Here is a 14,449-nt window from a genome sequence, read left to right on the forward strand (position 1 = left end):
ATCTAAGAAACAAAGATCTGAAAAAAAAAAATATTAATTAAGAAAATTCAGGTCCAAGTTACACACAAAATTAGGGAGAAAAAACAAAACACAACACCCACACAAAAAAAAACAAAACAAAACAAAAAAAAACACACAACAACAAAAAACCCTTTTGGCTTTAAAGACAACCAGAAGTATAAAAATAAATGAATTTCGACCAGACTTACAGTGCATTGAACTAATTAGCAATTATTAAATAACATCACAGAACACATCTGTTTAGCAGTCCTTGAACTGGAGTCTTGCAAGTACTGCAAGTACTGTCAGTGGTTCACAGATCCCTCCTCAGTTTCACTGAACTGGTGAGACTCCAAAGTTGCAATAAAAGTTAGTTTCTAAGTGTGTAAACTCCACCTCATCACATTTTTAATATGCTAATATGTTCCCACGTCCATAGTCCTCAGTAATCATAGAATCACAGAATGGCTTGGGTTGGCATGGACCTTAAAGCCCACCCAGTTCCACCCCCCTGCCATGGGCAGGGACATCTCCCACCAGAGCAGGCTGCCCAAAGCCCCATCCAGCCTGGCCTTGAACACCTCCAGGGATGGGGCAGCCACAGTTTCTTGAGGAAATCTGTTCCAGTGCCTCACCACTCTCATCGTGAAATATTTTTTATATCAAATCCAAATCTACCCTCTTCCAGCTTACAGCTGTTGACCCTTATGAAACGTGCGATCAACACAAACCTGGTGGATATTGCATCCTCAGCAAATTTGCTGTCAACAGCAAGCCGTGTGCTGTGCTTGACATGCTGGAGGGAAGGGATGCCATCCAGAGGGATCTTGACAGGCTTCAGAGGTGGACCTGTGTGAACCTCATGAAGCTCAAGAAGGCCAAGTGCAAGGTCCTGCATGTGGGCCAGGCCAATCCTAAGCCCACACACAGGCTGGGTGGAAAATAGATTGAAAGCAGCCTTCAGGAGAAGGACCTGGAGGTGTTGGTTGATGAGAGGCTCAACATGAGCTGGCAGCTTGCGCTTGCAGCCCAGAAAGCCAACTGCATCCTGGGCTGCATCTAAAGAAGCGTGGCCAGCAGTGCAAGGGAGGTGATTGTCCCCCTCTGCTCTACTCTTGTGAGACCCCACCTGAAGTGTTGCATTCAGCTCTGGGGTCCTCAGCACAAACAGGACATGGACCTGTTGGAGCAAGTCCAGAAGAGGTCCACGAGGCTGGAGCATCTCTCCTGTGAAGAGTTTGGGTTGTTCAGCTTGGAGAAGAGAAGGTTCTAGAAAGACCTTATAGCGACCTTCTAATACCTAAAGGGGTCTACAAGAAAGATTGGAAGAGACTCTTTTTCAGAGAGTGTAGTGATCGGTGTGTTGGTTTTACTCCGCTGGGCAGCTGAGCTCCACCACAGCTGTGCTCTCCCACTCCGCATCCTAAAAGGGAAAGAAGAAGAAAATACAATAAAAATGGCTCAAGGGTTGAGATAAGGACAGGGAGATAACTCAACAATTATCGTCACAGGCAAAACAGACTCAGCACATGGAGATTAATGAAATTTATTACCTATTGCTAACAAGCTAGAGCAGTGAGAAACAAACAAACAAACAAACAAAAACAAACTTAAAAACACCTTCCCCCCACCTATTCTCTCCCACCTCCTTCCCCCAAATGGCACAGGGGAACAGGGAATGGGGGCTGTGGTCAGTCCATGATGCTTTCTCTCCACTACTCCTTCATGGTCACTTTCTGCCCCTGTTCCACTGTGGGGTCCTTTTTGCCACATAAACCCAATACAATAGGACCAGGAGTAATAGTTTTAACTGAAAGAGGTTAGATTTAGATTAAACATTAGGAAGAAGTTCTTCACTAAGAGGGTGGCGATTGCCCAGAGAAGCTGCAGATGCCCCATCCCTAGAATTGTTAATTCAATTGCTCAAGGCCAGGTTGGATGGGGCTTTGGGCAATTTGATTTAGTGGGAGGTGTTGCTGTCCCTACTGAGGGGTGTGAACCAGATGATCTTTACAGGTTCCTTCCAACCCAAAGCATTTTATGATGCTCTTATTCTGTGACGATAAACACATATATACCTTAAACCCAGTTCCAGAGATCTTGCCTTCAGATTGGTCCCTGAGGTGTACCCAGGCAGCCTGCCTCTTTCACTATCCTGGCTCCCCTTTAGCAATCTCCACACCTGATGGGTGAACTGTACTTGTACTTGGCTGCTCCAAGTTAAGCCATTTTCTCTGAAGGACTCCACCAAATGCTGCGCATAATCCAGACAGATTTGCTTCACTGCTTTCCTTTTGCCTCAGGAATTACTTACCTTATCAAAGATTTTGTCAGTTTGACGTACTCTAGCTTTGATGAAAGACACTGGATTTGAACACATTTTTCACTTGCCTGTAAGACTTTTCCTAGTCAAATCAATGGGGCATGGAGTTGCTGTTCTCACCTCCTCTGCCTTCTTGTGGGAGAGGTTTCCTGTTCTCCAGTGATAGAGCTTCACTTCCAGCTTACCTGATTCACTGAAAACATTGCTAAGGGCTTGAGAAGATATCTACCAATTCTTGAAACTTGTGGGGTGCAATTTTCCTGGGCCTGCCACAGGAAACAACCTAAGTTATGCTTCTACTTCACTTCTGCTAATGTCATTTACATTATTCCTGCTTGCTTTGGGTTCTCTACCATTACCCTCATAGGAATAATTTTTTGATTGAAAACTGAGTCAATGTGTTCATCCAAGATTTGAAGCAGCCTCATTCTTCATCCTATCCTCAGCATCTAGCGGTCATACATCTCCCTTATTTGAATCACAGTTATTTATATAATTGAAGAATTCTTGGTTATCTGTTATATTTTTCTTTGCAACATCAGGCTCAGCTAGATTTATATCCATTCTTTCTCCCTGGTTCTGCAGTTCCTGCCCTGCAGGATGTAGCTCACCTATTTTCTTTCCTATAGGTTCACTCACTACTTCAATATCCTCTTTCAGGTAGTTACATATCCAATACGTCTATAGCTGTTCTGAAGCTGTTCTACTTTTTTTTTAGGGGATGAGAGTGCTACATGTTATTTTTTACATTGGATTTAAAATAATTCCATGATTCTTCCACATTCAAATGCTTGAGTACCTAGGTCCAGGCAGTCTCACCAATCATTTTCCCATAGTTTCCTAATGTTTGCCCTCTGATATCCAGGACTTTAGGACCAGATCTATTTTTGACTCTCCTGAAATTTACAGTGAAACATATGAGTCATCAATCAAAGGTTATTTTCCATAATCAACTTATTTTTAAAACATTTTATAAGATCATTTCTGTTTACTGAAAAGAAGTCGAAAACAACTTCCCATTGGGCTGTTGTGTCTGTTCGGTGGCTGCTGGTAGAAAAAGCTATTGCCCATCACACCCAAGAATACATTCTGCATTCAGATATATTTTTTCCAAACTATGGCTGGGGAATGGACATTTTCCACAGTCCTTCCTGTTAATGTTAATGGAAATCTCTGTCCAAAACCACCCCTGAAGCTGAGGGGCTATACTAGCTTTTGAGGCTTTGTTATCACTCTTCTGCCTCTCACTTTCACTAGAAGAAATGTTTCATTTGTACCATCACCTCTTCTGTCTTCATGACTTCATTAATTTCTGTTAATAATTAGTAATCAATACGTAGAACAAATAATACATTTATCCTCATTTTTCTCTTTTCTACACAGACTACAGCCTTCAAGCCCTCCAGGTTAGAGGACACAAAGAGAAAAATGTGGCTTTGACTCAGAGTGGACATAGTTTATGCTTGGCCTGAGCTCCTGGCTTACTTGACTTCATAGACTAGGAGCGGTATCTGAGAAAGTTGTCTCCTTTTATGTAAACAGTTCCTGGGGAAATCTGGGAAAGACTGAAAAAGTAGGGACAAGTCCTGCAAAAGGAACAGCAGACAATGCAGTGGCTGGTGGCTGTTTCTTCTCAGCTGTTCCTAGACTCTTTCTGAAAGACCTCACACCTCCCTGCAGTCGGTAACACTAAGAGCAGCAGCCAGCAGCTCCTGTGTAGCAGCAGGACAAGCAGCAGGATCTATTGTGGGAATGAAAAATAAGATGTAAGGAGAGAAACAGTGAGGCTGAGAAATTGATAGATACTCTTTAAGAAAAGGAACAGCCTTGCGATATGTCTTCACTATTGGCATTGCCTGTCTTAGCCTATGCCTACCTTAACCTATATCTCAAAGATTCCTACTTTTTTAAATTCATTTTATTAATATTTATGGTTGCTGTGATATTTTATTTCTGTTTGGTATTGATTATTTTTTTTTAAAGGGAAGAGGAAAGCTGAAAGGAAAGCTTTATAACTCTAATCTCCACCAGGTGACAAACTGGTCCCCTGCCATAGGCCAAGAACAAATGAAGAAGTGAAGCCAAGCCTGAGACATGGTTAGAAGATGTAATGAATGAAGCTATTGACTACTGCACAAACAAAAATCTAGTACCTGCCCCTCCGTCCCCCCAAAACGCTCAAAGGCCAGCCTGAAAATGAACTGCTCAGAGTGTGCACAGGTAGTTTTGGGGGAAAAAGGTGGCAGAAAGACAAGAAGAGCTGCATCTATTAAGGGTGCAGGCGGAGAGGAGGTGGACCTGCACTTGGAGCAGACCTGAAAAAGTTTGTGTGAGGTCCCAGCTTCTGGATAGGACATTTTACAGACCAGGGAGATGGGCTGAGGGAATTTAGGTTGGATATTAGGAAGAACTTCCTTTATGAAAGGGTTGTGAGGCATTGTAACGGGCTGCCCAGGGAAGTGCTGGATTCCCCATCCCTGGAGCTCTTGACAAGACCAGAGACCCCAAGAAGCTCCGGGGACATCCCTACGGGAAAGAAGCTCCGGGGAAGTCCCCCCCTCGGGTCCCCCCCTCGGCGAAGCGCCCGCTCGCCCCGCCTCGCCCCCCGCCGGGCTCCCCCCCGGGGCGGTCCCGGGGCCGGGGCCGGTGCCGGTGCCTCCCGCACCCCTCCGCGGGCAGCGGCGGAGCGGAGGCTCCGGTGCGGAGCTGGGGGATGGCTCCTCCGGGCGCCCCGGCCGTGCCGGGCCCGCTGGCCCTGCTGGACCCCACAGGTGAGGCGGCTGCGGGACCCCCGGGGGGCGGCGGGCAGCCCGGGAGCCTCCCGGAGCAGAGAAGGGACCGAGGGGTTTTAGGGTCTGTGAGGGGTGGTGGGGGGGGGTGGGCGCAGCACAGCGTAGATTTTTTTTTTTCTCTTCATAATGCAATCGTGAAAGAGCACAGCAGCGTTTCTCAAGGAATATATAAGGCGCGGATGGGTTCTTCCTCGCAAATTCGTCATCAAGGTAAGAGACAGACCCGGCGCGGAGCCGCCGTCTCGTGGCTCGCCGTGGATGCTGTTGCATGGGGTTTCATGAGTTCAGCACGCTGGACAAGTCAAGCATTTCATCAGGAAAGGGAAAAAGCGATTGGCAATAGCGGCTGCGGGTAGCCCCCCGAAGCATCTCAGCCCATCGCGTTTAGTTTTGGGAGGCAGCAGCGTAGGATTAACTCGCTGGCACAAGCCGCTTTTGGAAACGCACAGTGCAAAGCATAGTCAGGGGAGAGACGGTGCTGAAATGAAGACTGCGGTAATTAAAAATGATTAATTTAGCTCCAAAGACCTTCCCTTAAATGTTTGCTTGACAGCATCAAAGCAGCGCAGGCAGAATTGGCATTACTGCTTTGATACTGTGCTCCTCTGTCTGTGGTGACTTTCTGTTTAATTATCTGGTTACGTATGGTTAGTGCCACTCTGTCTGAAGCAGGCTATCACAGTTCTTTCATTAAGTAATGAAAATATACTTTCTTTCTTTTTTAATCCTGCTGCAAAACTTTCCTCCCTCATCTTTTCTCGTATTAGGATGCTCATACACATTTGGCTGGAGCATTATTTCAGATTGGTGTTTCCATTTGGATCACCTTAACGGGCTCAAAGAGGAAGGTATGAAATTGGGTGGCACTGATGTCCAGCAAATGTGATTGTGGTCCCAGCAAATTGCGACATCCTGCAGCGTTTTCTTCCTTGCCAAAAATCGTTCCACACATTTTTATAGGTTTTATGATGTCTGGAGCCTGATTTTTAAAAGGAGTTGTGAAGTTAGCAAAATACAGTTGCCTTAGTTTTAATTAAGCCTTTTTACAGTTAAATTCCAGACCATATGCAAGTTTTCTGGAGTTGAGAGATACCGTTTCACTCTATTTTTCTGTCCTTTGACCATTGCCCACGTTCCATGCTATGGACACATTTCATTGTAAATTCATTCGTTCTCCTTTTAAACTCATCCTTTTCTTCATTCAGATCCGGAGCCTACTGTTTATCAAAGGATCTACCTCTTTGCATTCTCCCAGAAATCTGATCTATGCCCTCCCCACAAAATCATCCATTTTCCACAGTCTTCCTGCAAATTAAATTTACCTCTCTGCCCATTGTGAGCAGGGTATTGTAAATACAATTTTATTTTCTGCACAATAAATTCTGATGAACGGAGAAGTTCTGCTGAGTCTTTTGCTGCTGTGTGGCCTGCGGAGCTTGATCTTCAGCAGGCACTTTTTCTTTTTGCTCTGGAGGAAGAGGTAATAATAACACGTTCACGCCCTCTGTTGACCCTGGCCACAAGCTAATGTTAATGTGGATATGATGAGAAGATTTCTTTCCACACGCTTGATTTTTGGTAAGCTGAATTGTAAATTTGAAGCATTAATAAATTGGAATGAGGTTCAGACTAAGAGTATGTGCTCACACTGAATCATTGTTAAAGAAGTTAGAGGGGATGAATGTCAAAATTATTTCGAGAGTCACTTAATTATTAAAAACTTGGAAGGTCAGTAGCCTTCAGTAACTGTTTCCTGCACTACAGAAACATCAGCACTGGAGGAAAAATCAACCAAGAATTACTGATAGCAACACTTCCTCCACTCCTAAATGACTTTCCTTTTATATGGTTGGCCTTTGTTCCAACACCTGGCACAGAGATTGTTGGGGAAGAGGGCTGAATCAGACCCTCTGTCTGTGCTACGGACGGTGTTCCTGGGGAAACAGTCTGGCATTGCTTTTTGGCTGCACAGACCCATGGGTAGGTACAGTAAAAGCAGATCCAAAAAACTGCTTGGCAACTGCTACAAACAGCAGTAAACAAAGATTCGAAAAATCTCGGGAGCCAACATGACCGAAATAGCAGAAGGGTGGTAATAGTAGCAACCATTTGCAGCTGTAGCCCTTTTCGTCTGAAGATACCGTGCTGCTTTACGAAAATTACTTTGGCCTCACAATAAGCTTGTGACTTATATACATATAATTGTACACATTTTGATAAGGACAGCAACGATTTCTGTTGATGTGACTAAGGAAGCCCCAACGGTCAGAGCAGAAACCAATTGAGAACCCAGTTTCTACCCATCTACCCTTAGCATGTGGCAGTCCTTGAAAACAGGGGCTTGCACGTGCCAATCTCTGCTCCAGAAGGGGCCTTCCTCTTCCCCAGTAAGTCACCTTTGCTAAGCGTGGAGTTTGTGGCTACCTGCCACAAGTTATGAGGGCTCCCAAAGTGGAATATAAAGTAGAAGGTATGATTGGATATTTGCATCCAGCGTGAGGTGCAGCTGGTAAAAGATCAAAGCACGTGAGGATTGAGGGGTATCACATACATAAATCGATAGTGCTTTCTAGGAGCTGTACATTTCAAAGTTAAAATGTAGTTCAGTCCAAAAAAATGACCTTATAAATAAGGGCATCCTTTTCTGTTTTATCTCAGTAAGTCCGTATCCGATTCACTCCAATTACAAATGAGAGCATGCCTTTTCCTAAGACATTTTTGAGAAAACCCAATCTGGAGAATCAAACTCACATTTCTTTTTTGTGTATCATTGATAATCAAAACTTTGGAAGGCATCTTGGACATATGCTTTATGTCCTTTCAATCTGATTGGCCTTTGCCAGTACAGGTGTTGCTGTGAAAATGCAGTAGCTTTGCTCCTCAGGCACTTCTCATAAAAGCCAACACTCAGTGCTTTCAAGAACACCTGCCTGAGGAGCACCTGTCCCATTGACTTACAGAAGGTTTGTATTACTACATCCCTTTAGTGTATGCCTGCATTAAAGCTGTGGTTTTGTAGCAGTGTGGGTGTTTAAATGAGTTGTCTTGACCACTGTAAAATCAAAGAAGGATACAATAACTCAGGTGGGAAGCTACCTCAGGAGGCTGCTAGTCCAACCTCCTGCTGACAGCAGGGTCAGCTGTGAGGTCAGGCCAGGTTGCTCAGGGCCTGTGGTACTCCACTTGTCACCGGCTCCAGGTAGAACCCAATACATTAACCACTCCCTCTGAACCCAACCATCCAGCCAATTTTTTAAACATTTGCATGCCTACCCATCCAGGTCATGACATCCTAACTTGGTTTTGAGAATAGTGTAGGATGCAGTGTTAAAATCTGTGCCAAATGTGGTGTAGATGATATCCACTGCTCCACAAATACAGACATTTTGTCATAGGAGGCAGTTGGCTTGGTCAGGCATGATTACTTTTGGTAAATCCATGTTGACTGTTGCCAATCTTCTTTTGCTTACGTGCCCAGAAATGTCTTCCAAGAGGATCTGCTCTGTAATTTTTCATTCCAGTCTCCAGGAAGCCAAGTGAGACTGATTGGCCTGTAATTCCCTGCATCATTGTTTCGACTCTCTCTGGAGATAGACGGAGTGTTTGCCTTTCTTTACTTATTGGGGATTCCCTGATCTTCATGTTTTTTCAAAGGTGGTAGGGAGCAGCAAGGACATCAGCCAGTTCTGGTGGCATCCCCGGATGCAGTCAGTCAGGTGGACTTGAATGCACTGAGATTTCTCAAGGAATCCCTAATTCAATCCTTACCCACTGCTGGTCATTCTCCTCCTTGAATCATCTCTCAGAGGGGGACCTTGCTGGTGAGCATAGGCAAAGAAGGTGCTGAGTACCTCAGCTTGATTTGTGTCTGCTGCCACTAGTTTATCTGCTCAGGGTTGGCCCACATTTGTTTTCTTTCAGTCTCCGTAAGGACATGGCAACTGGGAATAACAGAGTGGCTCACCACTTGAATAAAGGTTTAGGTTTCTAATAATATTTTATAGCTCTAGTTTTTCTAGGTTGGACTGTATGGATTAAAGCTGGCTCAGGTCTGTGCTGCTCTCTACTGCAGCACTTCATGTTGGTGACCCTGGTCCTGGCCACTTCTCCCATTTTTCCTTTGCCTTTCAAGCACTTGTTTACAGAAATGCTCTATTTATAGGACGGGGTTCATTCTCCTCCCTGTTGCATCAGTGTTGATAGGTCTGAGCTGTAAAGTGGAGTAATTCAGTTATTAGGGCTTAAAATAGCCCCTTACAAATCAGTTGTCAGGCTCAGTACTGCTAGGAGACAAGATGGGTGGGTGACCAAAGATGGGCACTTAAGGTGACCTAAACTGTGAAGCCAATATCTTGGAGAGCCAGTATCTTGGTAGCTTCTGGGGATACTGCACTAGTAAAACCACTGGGGATACTGCAGAGTATCCCCTTTGGCTGAGTGTTGATGTTTTCATGCCCTGTGTCCTGGTTTCAGTTAGCACAGAATTAATTTTCTTCCTAGTAGCTGGTGGAATGCTGTGTTTTGGCTTAGAATGAGAAGAGTGCTGATAACACCCCGATGCTTTAATTGTTGCAGAGCAGTGCTTATACTAAGCCAAGGACATCTCAGCCTTTGCTCTGTCCTGCCAACGGGCAGGCTGGGGGGTGCAGTAAGAGCTGGGAGGGGACAGACCCAGGACAGGTGACCCAAACTAGCCAAAGGGGTATTCCATACCATCTGACGTCATGCTAAACAATATATAGGGGTGGCTAGCCGGGGGGAGGGGGCCGGACTGCTCGGGGTTAGGCTGGGCATCGGTCAGCGGGTGGTGAGCAATTGCATTGTGCATCACTTGTTTGTACATACTATTATTACTTTCGTATTATCACCATTGTATCATCATTATTATTATTGTTATTATTATTTTGTTATTTTTTTTTCCTGTCTTATTAAACTGTCTTTATCTCAACTCACGGGCTTCACTTTCCATTTCTCTCCCCCGTCCCAGAGAGGGAGGGGGGAGGGTGAGCGAACGGCTGCGTGGTGTTTAGCTGCCGGTCGGGTTAAACCACGACAGTCTTTTTGGCGCCCAACGTGGGGCCCGAAAGGTTGAGATAACGGCAGATCTGATCAGAGCGTGTTAAACTAAAATTGGTGTAAGGATTAGACCTGCTTAATAGTCACTTGTCATGATGCTGATTGCTTTAATCACAACTCTGCTGCGCCTGTTTTCCAAATTGAGTATTATAGTACATTATTTTCCGTATTTGCTCTCTGTAGTGTTGTTTCTCCTCTCCGGGCCCTGGTTTCAGACCATTATGGTACTAAGTGTTATAGCAATGGCTTATGAGACGATAAGATATCTGGTCATGACTCTAACTTGGTATTTATACTCAGTAACATCGTGGACTCTGTACTTTGGAAACAGCATCTTGGGAACTATTAGCAATTATACCTATTGTTTTTCTCCATTAGAGAGTCAATCTGTGGAGGGGAAAGGGGAGGATATTTTTCCTTACTTGCTTACTCTCCCTTTCTCCTTCACCACCCCTGTATCCTCCTGGGTCACTCTGCCTTCCTCCTTCACCACCCTCTTATCCCCTGAGCTTGTCACAATAGCTCTCCAAGATATTGAATATTTCTGGAATACTCAGAATACCATAGTCTTGTTGTTCTGCCTCATGAATGCACTTCAGATTCTGCTTAAAGTTAAACAACTACTTATGAAGCTCATCCGGAGATCTGCCCGGAGGCAGTATAGTTGTGGGTGGCAGGGAGTATGGGTGGATATGGGCAGGCATCTAGAGCAGTTGGCACCCCCAGTGTGTTGGAAATTCACCCCTGAACAATGGCAAAATCCTCAAAAACTGGCGGAATGCTTGAAAAAAAGGTGTAATGATTCTGGCAGTTCCAAAGTAACACAAATCATTGTAACGTGCTGGGGCCTGGCTCATGCCTATCGAGCTGCCATTGATACTGCTGTCAACTTAGTGACAGACCCTGCGGCCACTCCAAACCCTGTGACAGATCCAACGGCCACTGTGACCCCTACGGTGGATTCTGCAGCCGCTCCAGTCCCAGCTCCTGCAGCCGCTCCAGTCCCAGCTCCTGCAGCCGCTCCAGCTCCAGCTCCTGCAGCCGCTCCAGCTCCAGCTCCTGCAGCCGCTCCAGTCCCAGCTCCTGCAGCTGCTCCAGTCCCAGTTCCTGCAACTGCTCCAGTCCCAGCTCCTGAAGCTGCTCCAGCTCCAGCTCCTGAAGCCGCTCCAGCTCCAGCTCCTGCAGCTGCTCCAGTCCCAGTTCCTGCAGTCGCTCCAGTTCCAGCTCCGGCCGCTACTCCAGTCCCAGTTTCTGCAACTGCTCCAGTCCCAGCTCCTGAAGCCGCTCCAGCTCCAGCTCCTGAAGCCGCTCCAGCTCCAGCTCCTACTGCTGCTCCAGTCCCAGCTCCTGCAACTGCTCCAGCTCCAACTCCAGCTCCTGTAGCCGCTACAGCTCCTGTGGCCGTGTCAGAGAAACGAGCTGTAGCAGTGCAAGTTGACCCTGCAGAGGGCATTCCAACCCCTGTGGCAGAACCTGTAACAAAGTCAGAGAAACGAGCAGTAGCAGTGCAAGCTGCCCCTGTAGAGAAGGTGAAAATATGGTATAGAAATTCAAGTCGTTTAGAACGCAGAGAGTCTTCTGCCAATCCAGGTAAGGCTTCTGCCAAAACTAAGTATAGAGATGACGAAGATGATGACGACGCTGGGCCGTCAAGGATTCAGGAGGAGGAAGATGAGGATGCCGAAAGAGCAACAGTAACTACCCGAAGCCTAAACGAGCGCGAGCTACGAGATGTGCGAAAAGATTTTGGTCGCTGTATAGGTGAGCAGCTTGTCACCTGGCTGCTCCGGTGCTGGGACTCTGGAGCCAATTGTGTGGAATTAGACGGCAGGGAAGCCAAGCGGCTGGGATCCCTTGCTCGAGACGCCGGCATTGACAAAGCAATTGCAGATGGAGCACGACCCACCAGCCTCTGGAGGCGTCTCCTCTCAGCTGTGAGGGAAAGGTATCCCTTCAAGGAAGATATTTTATGTCTACCAGGCAAGTGGACCACTATGGAGAAGGGAATCCAGTACCTGAGGGAATTAGCCGTACGGGAAGTGATTTATGAGGATCCAGACCTCAAACAAACATCCACAGATCCAGATGAAGTCAAGTGTACACGACCCATGTGGCGGAAGTTTGTACGGAGTGCACCATCATCATATGCCAGCTCATTGGCAATAATGGCCTGGAAAGAGGATGAGGAACCCACAGTGGGTGAAGCGGCTAAACAACTCCGGCAGTACGAAGAAAGTCTCTCCTCTTCCTTACAGGCCTGCGTCTCAGCTGTGGAGAAACTTTCTGAAAAGGTTCACCAACTTGAAGAGAATCTATTGTCCTCCCCACCTGAACCAACCAGTGCCCACCGACCAAAGGAGAACACTTGGGAGAAACTTTCTGAAAAGGTTCACCAACTTGAAGAGAGATTATTCTCCTTCGCACCTGTACAAAGCAGTGTCTCAGCTGTCAGGGGTAGGCGTTCACCCACACAAGGAAGACGATATGGTGGGTACTCACCCCGTGCCACCCTGTGGTTTTACTTACGAGACCATGGAGAGGACATGAGAAAGTGGGATGGGAAATCTACCGCGACCCTAGAGGCACGGGTACGTGAGTTGCAAAAGAAAACAATCAGGAAAAAGGGATTCTCCGAAAAGTTTGCTGCTCCAACTTCCAGCAGACAGTCCTTCAAACATAGAAACGAGGAAGATTCTGACCAGGATTAGGGGGGCCCTTTTTTTTTTTTTTTTTTTTTTTTTTTTTTTTGAGATAAAGACAAGGCTGTCGTGGTTTAACCCGACCGGCAGCTAAACACCACGCAGCCGTTCGCTCACCCTCCCCCCTCCCTCTCTGGGACGGGGGAGAGAAATGGAAAGTGAAGCCCGTGAGTTGAGATAAAGACAGTTTAATAAGACAGGAAAAAAAAAATAACAAAAATAATAATAACAATAATAATAATGATGATACAATGGTGATAATACGAAAGTAATAATAGTATGTACAAACAAGTGATGCACAATGCAATTGCTCACCACCCGCTGACCGATGCCCAGCCTAACCCCGAGCAGTCCGGCCCCCTCCCCCCGGCTAGCCACCCCTATATATTGTTTAGCATGACGTCAGATGGTATGGAATACCCCTTTGGCTAGTTTGGGTCACCTGTCCTGGGTCTGTCCCCTCCCAGCTCTTACTGCACCCCCCAGCCTGCCCGTTGGCAGGACAGAGCAAAGGCTGAGATGTCCTTGGCTTAGTATAAGCACTGCTCTGCAACAATTAAAGCATCGGGGTGTTATCAGCACTCTTCTCATTCTAAGCCAAAACACAGCATTCCACCAGCTACTAGGAAGAAAATTAATTCTGTGCTAACTGAAACCAGGACACCCTGTCACAAAGCAACCTGTACTTCATAGCCATCAAAGCACTGGGAAAGTGGAGAATGATTTAGGTTCTGTGAAGCACTGAGCAAACTTAAATTTCTGCTGTCTCTGAGACCTGAGGACACCTGGCGCTTGTTTTAATATTGACTATGCAATGGGGATTCCTTTTGGGGAGACTTAAATTTCTGAGTGCAATTCTTACAAATGCAACCACAGGTAAATGAGTTTCTTGTGTTGAAACTACATGTGGGCCTTACACTTTTTTACTGTCAGGCCCTCCTTTCATTTCCATCCACTTGCATAGTTTTGAGCTGGCATATGGTCTGTGAGCAGCACTGGCTATAAACAGCACACAAAGGTACATTTTGAACATCCACTTTTCCATAGCAGCTTTTTCAGGTATCCAGTAGTTCTGAAAAGGCTGCATGGTTATGAAGCTTCACCATTTCTCCCAGCCTGATTTTCATGGCTGTGGAAGGTTGGGCTGGGATAAAGATTCCCAATAGTGAATTTAGGTCTTGCCCGCAGTCATGCTCCTTTTGATTTTGCACTGAAGAACATTTCTGCAATGTAAATGGAGTGGTCAACAGAAATTTCCCTGCTATGGGAGGCTTGGCTGGTTCATGCAGCAGCTGCTGCTACTAAAGCAGTAGCTGCCCTGGGTCGTATGGCTCCATCATGTAAAATCAGTGCATGCTTGCACAAGGCTTCACACAGACACAGCAACCTCCAGACATATTCAGAATAAAGATACTTCGTTGTTTACTTCTCCCTCTTCCTTTTTTCAACACCAGAGACTTTTCTTGTGTTCCATAAAGGTTGTGAGCATAGCCAAGCATCAGTTTCCTAAATCTGTGGGGCCACACAAGATTTTATGTGTCTCTTAGTGTAAGCTGTAA

General features: G+C 46.0%; 2 protein-coding genes across 7 annotated transcripts in view; both read left to right on the forward strand.

The window, feature by feature from the left end:
- Window positions 1–4,979: 4,979 nt before the first annotated feature.
- The window catches only part of TMEM255B (transmembrane protein 255B), a 67,861-nt gene continuing 58,391 nt past the window's right edge, over window positions 4,980–14,449 (forward strand). For all 6 annotated transcript variants that reach the window (XR_014685401.1, XM_084495674.1, XM_084495675.1 and 3 more), the window contains exon 1: window positions 4,980–5,094. Coding sequence is in view for 5 of the 6 variants with exons in the window: in XM_084495674.1 (XP_084351800.1) it covers window positions 5,037–5,094 (58 nt within the window). In the remaining variant the exon portion in view is untranslated. The remainder of the gene's footprint in view (window positions 5,095–14,449) is intronic.
- Window positions 9,902–12,899, forward strand: LOC311424895 (uncharacterized protein; the record flags this gene model as incomplete). Its single annotated transcript, XM_084500397.1, has 2 exons — window positions 9,902–9,922; window positions 10,375–12,899. The coding sequence occupies exon 2, from the start codon at window positions 10,413–10,415 to the stop codon at window positions 12,897–12,899; it is 2,487 nt and encodes an 828-aa protein (XP_084356523.1). The 5' UTR covers window positions 9,902–9,922; window positions 10,375–10,412.

This window comes from Aythya ferina (assembly GCF_964211825.1).
Source record: "Aythya ferina genome assembly, chromosome: 1".
In the NCBI taxonomy this organism is placed as follows: Eukaryota; Metazoa; Chordata; class Aves; order Anseriformes; family Anatidae; genus Aythya; species Aythya ferina.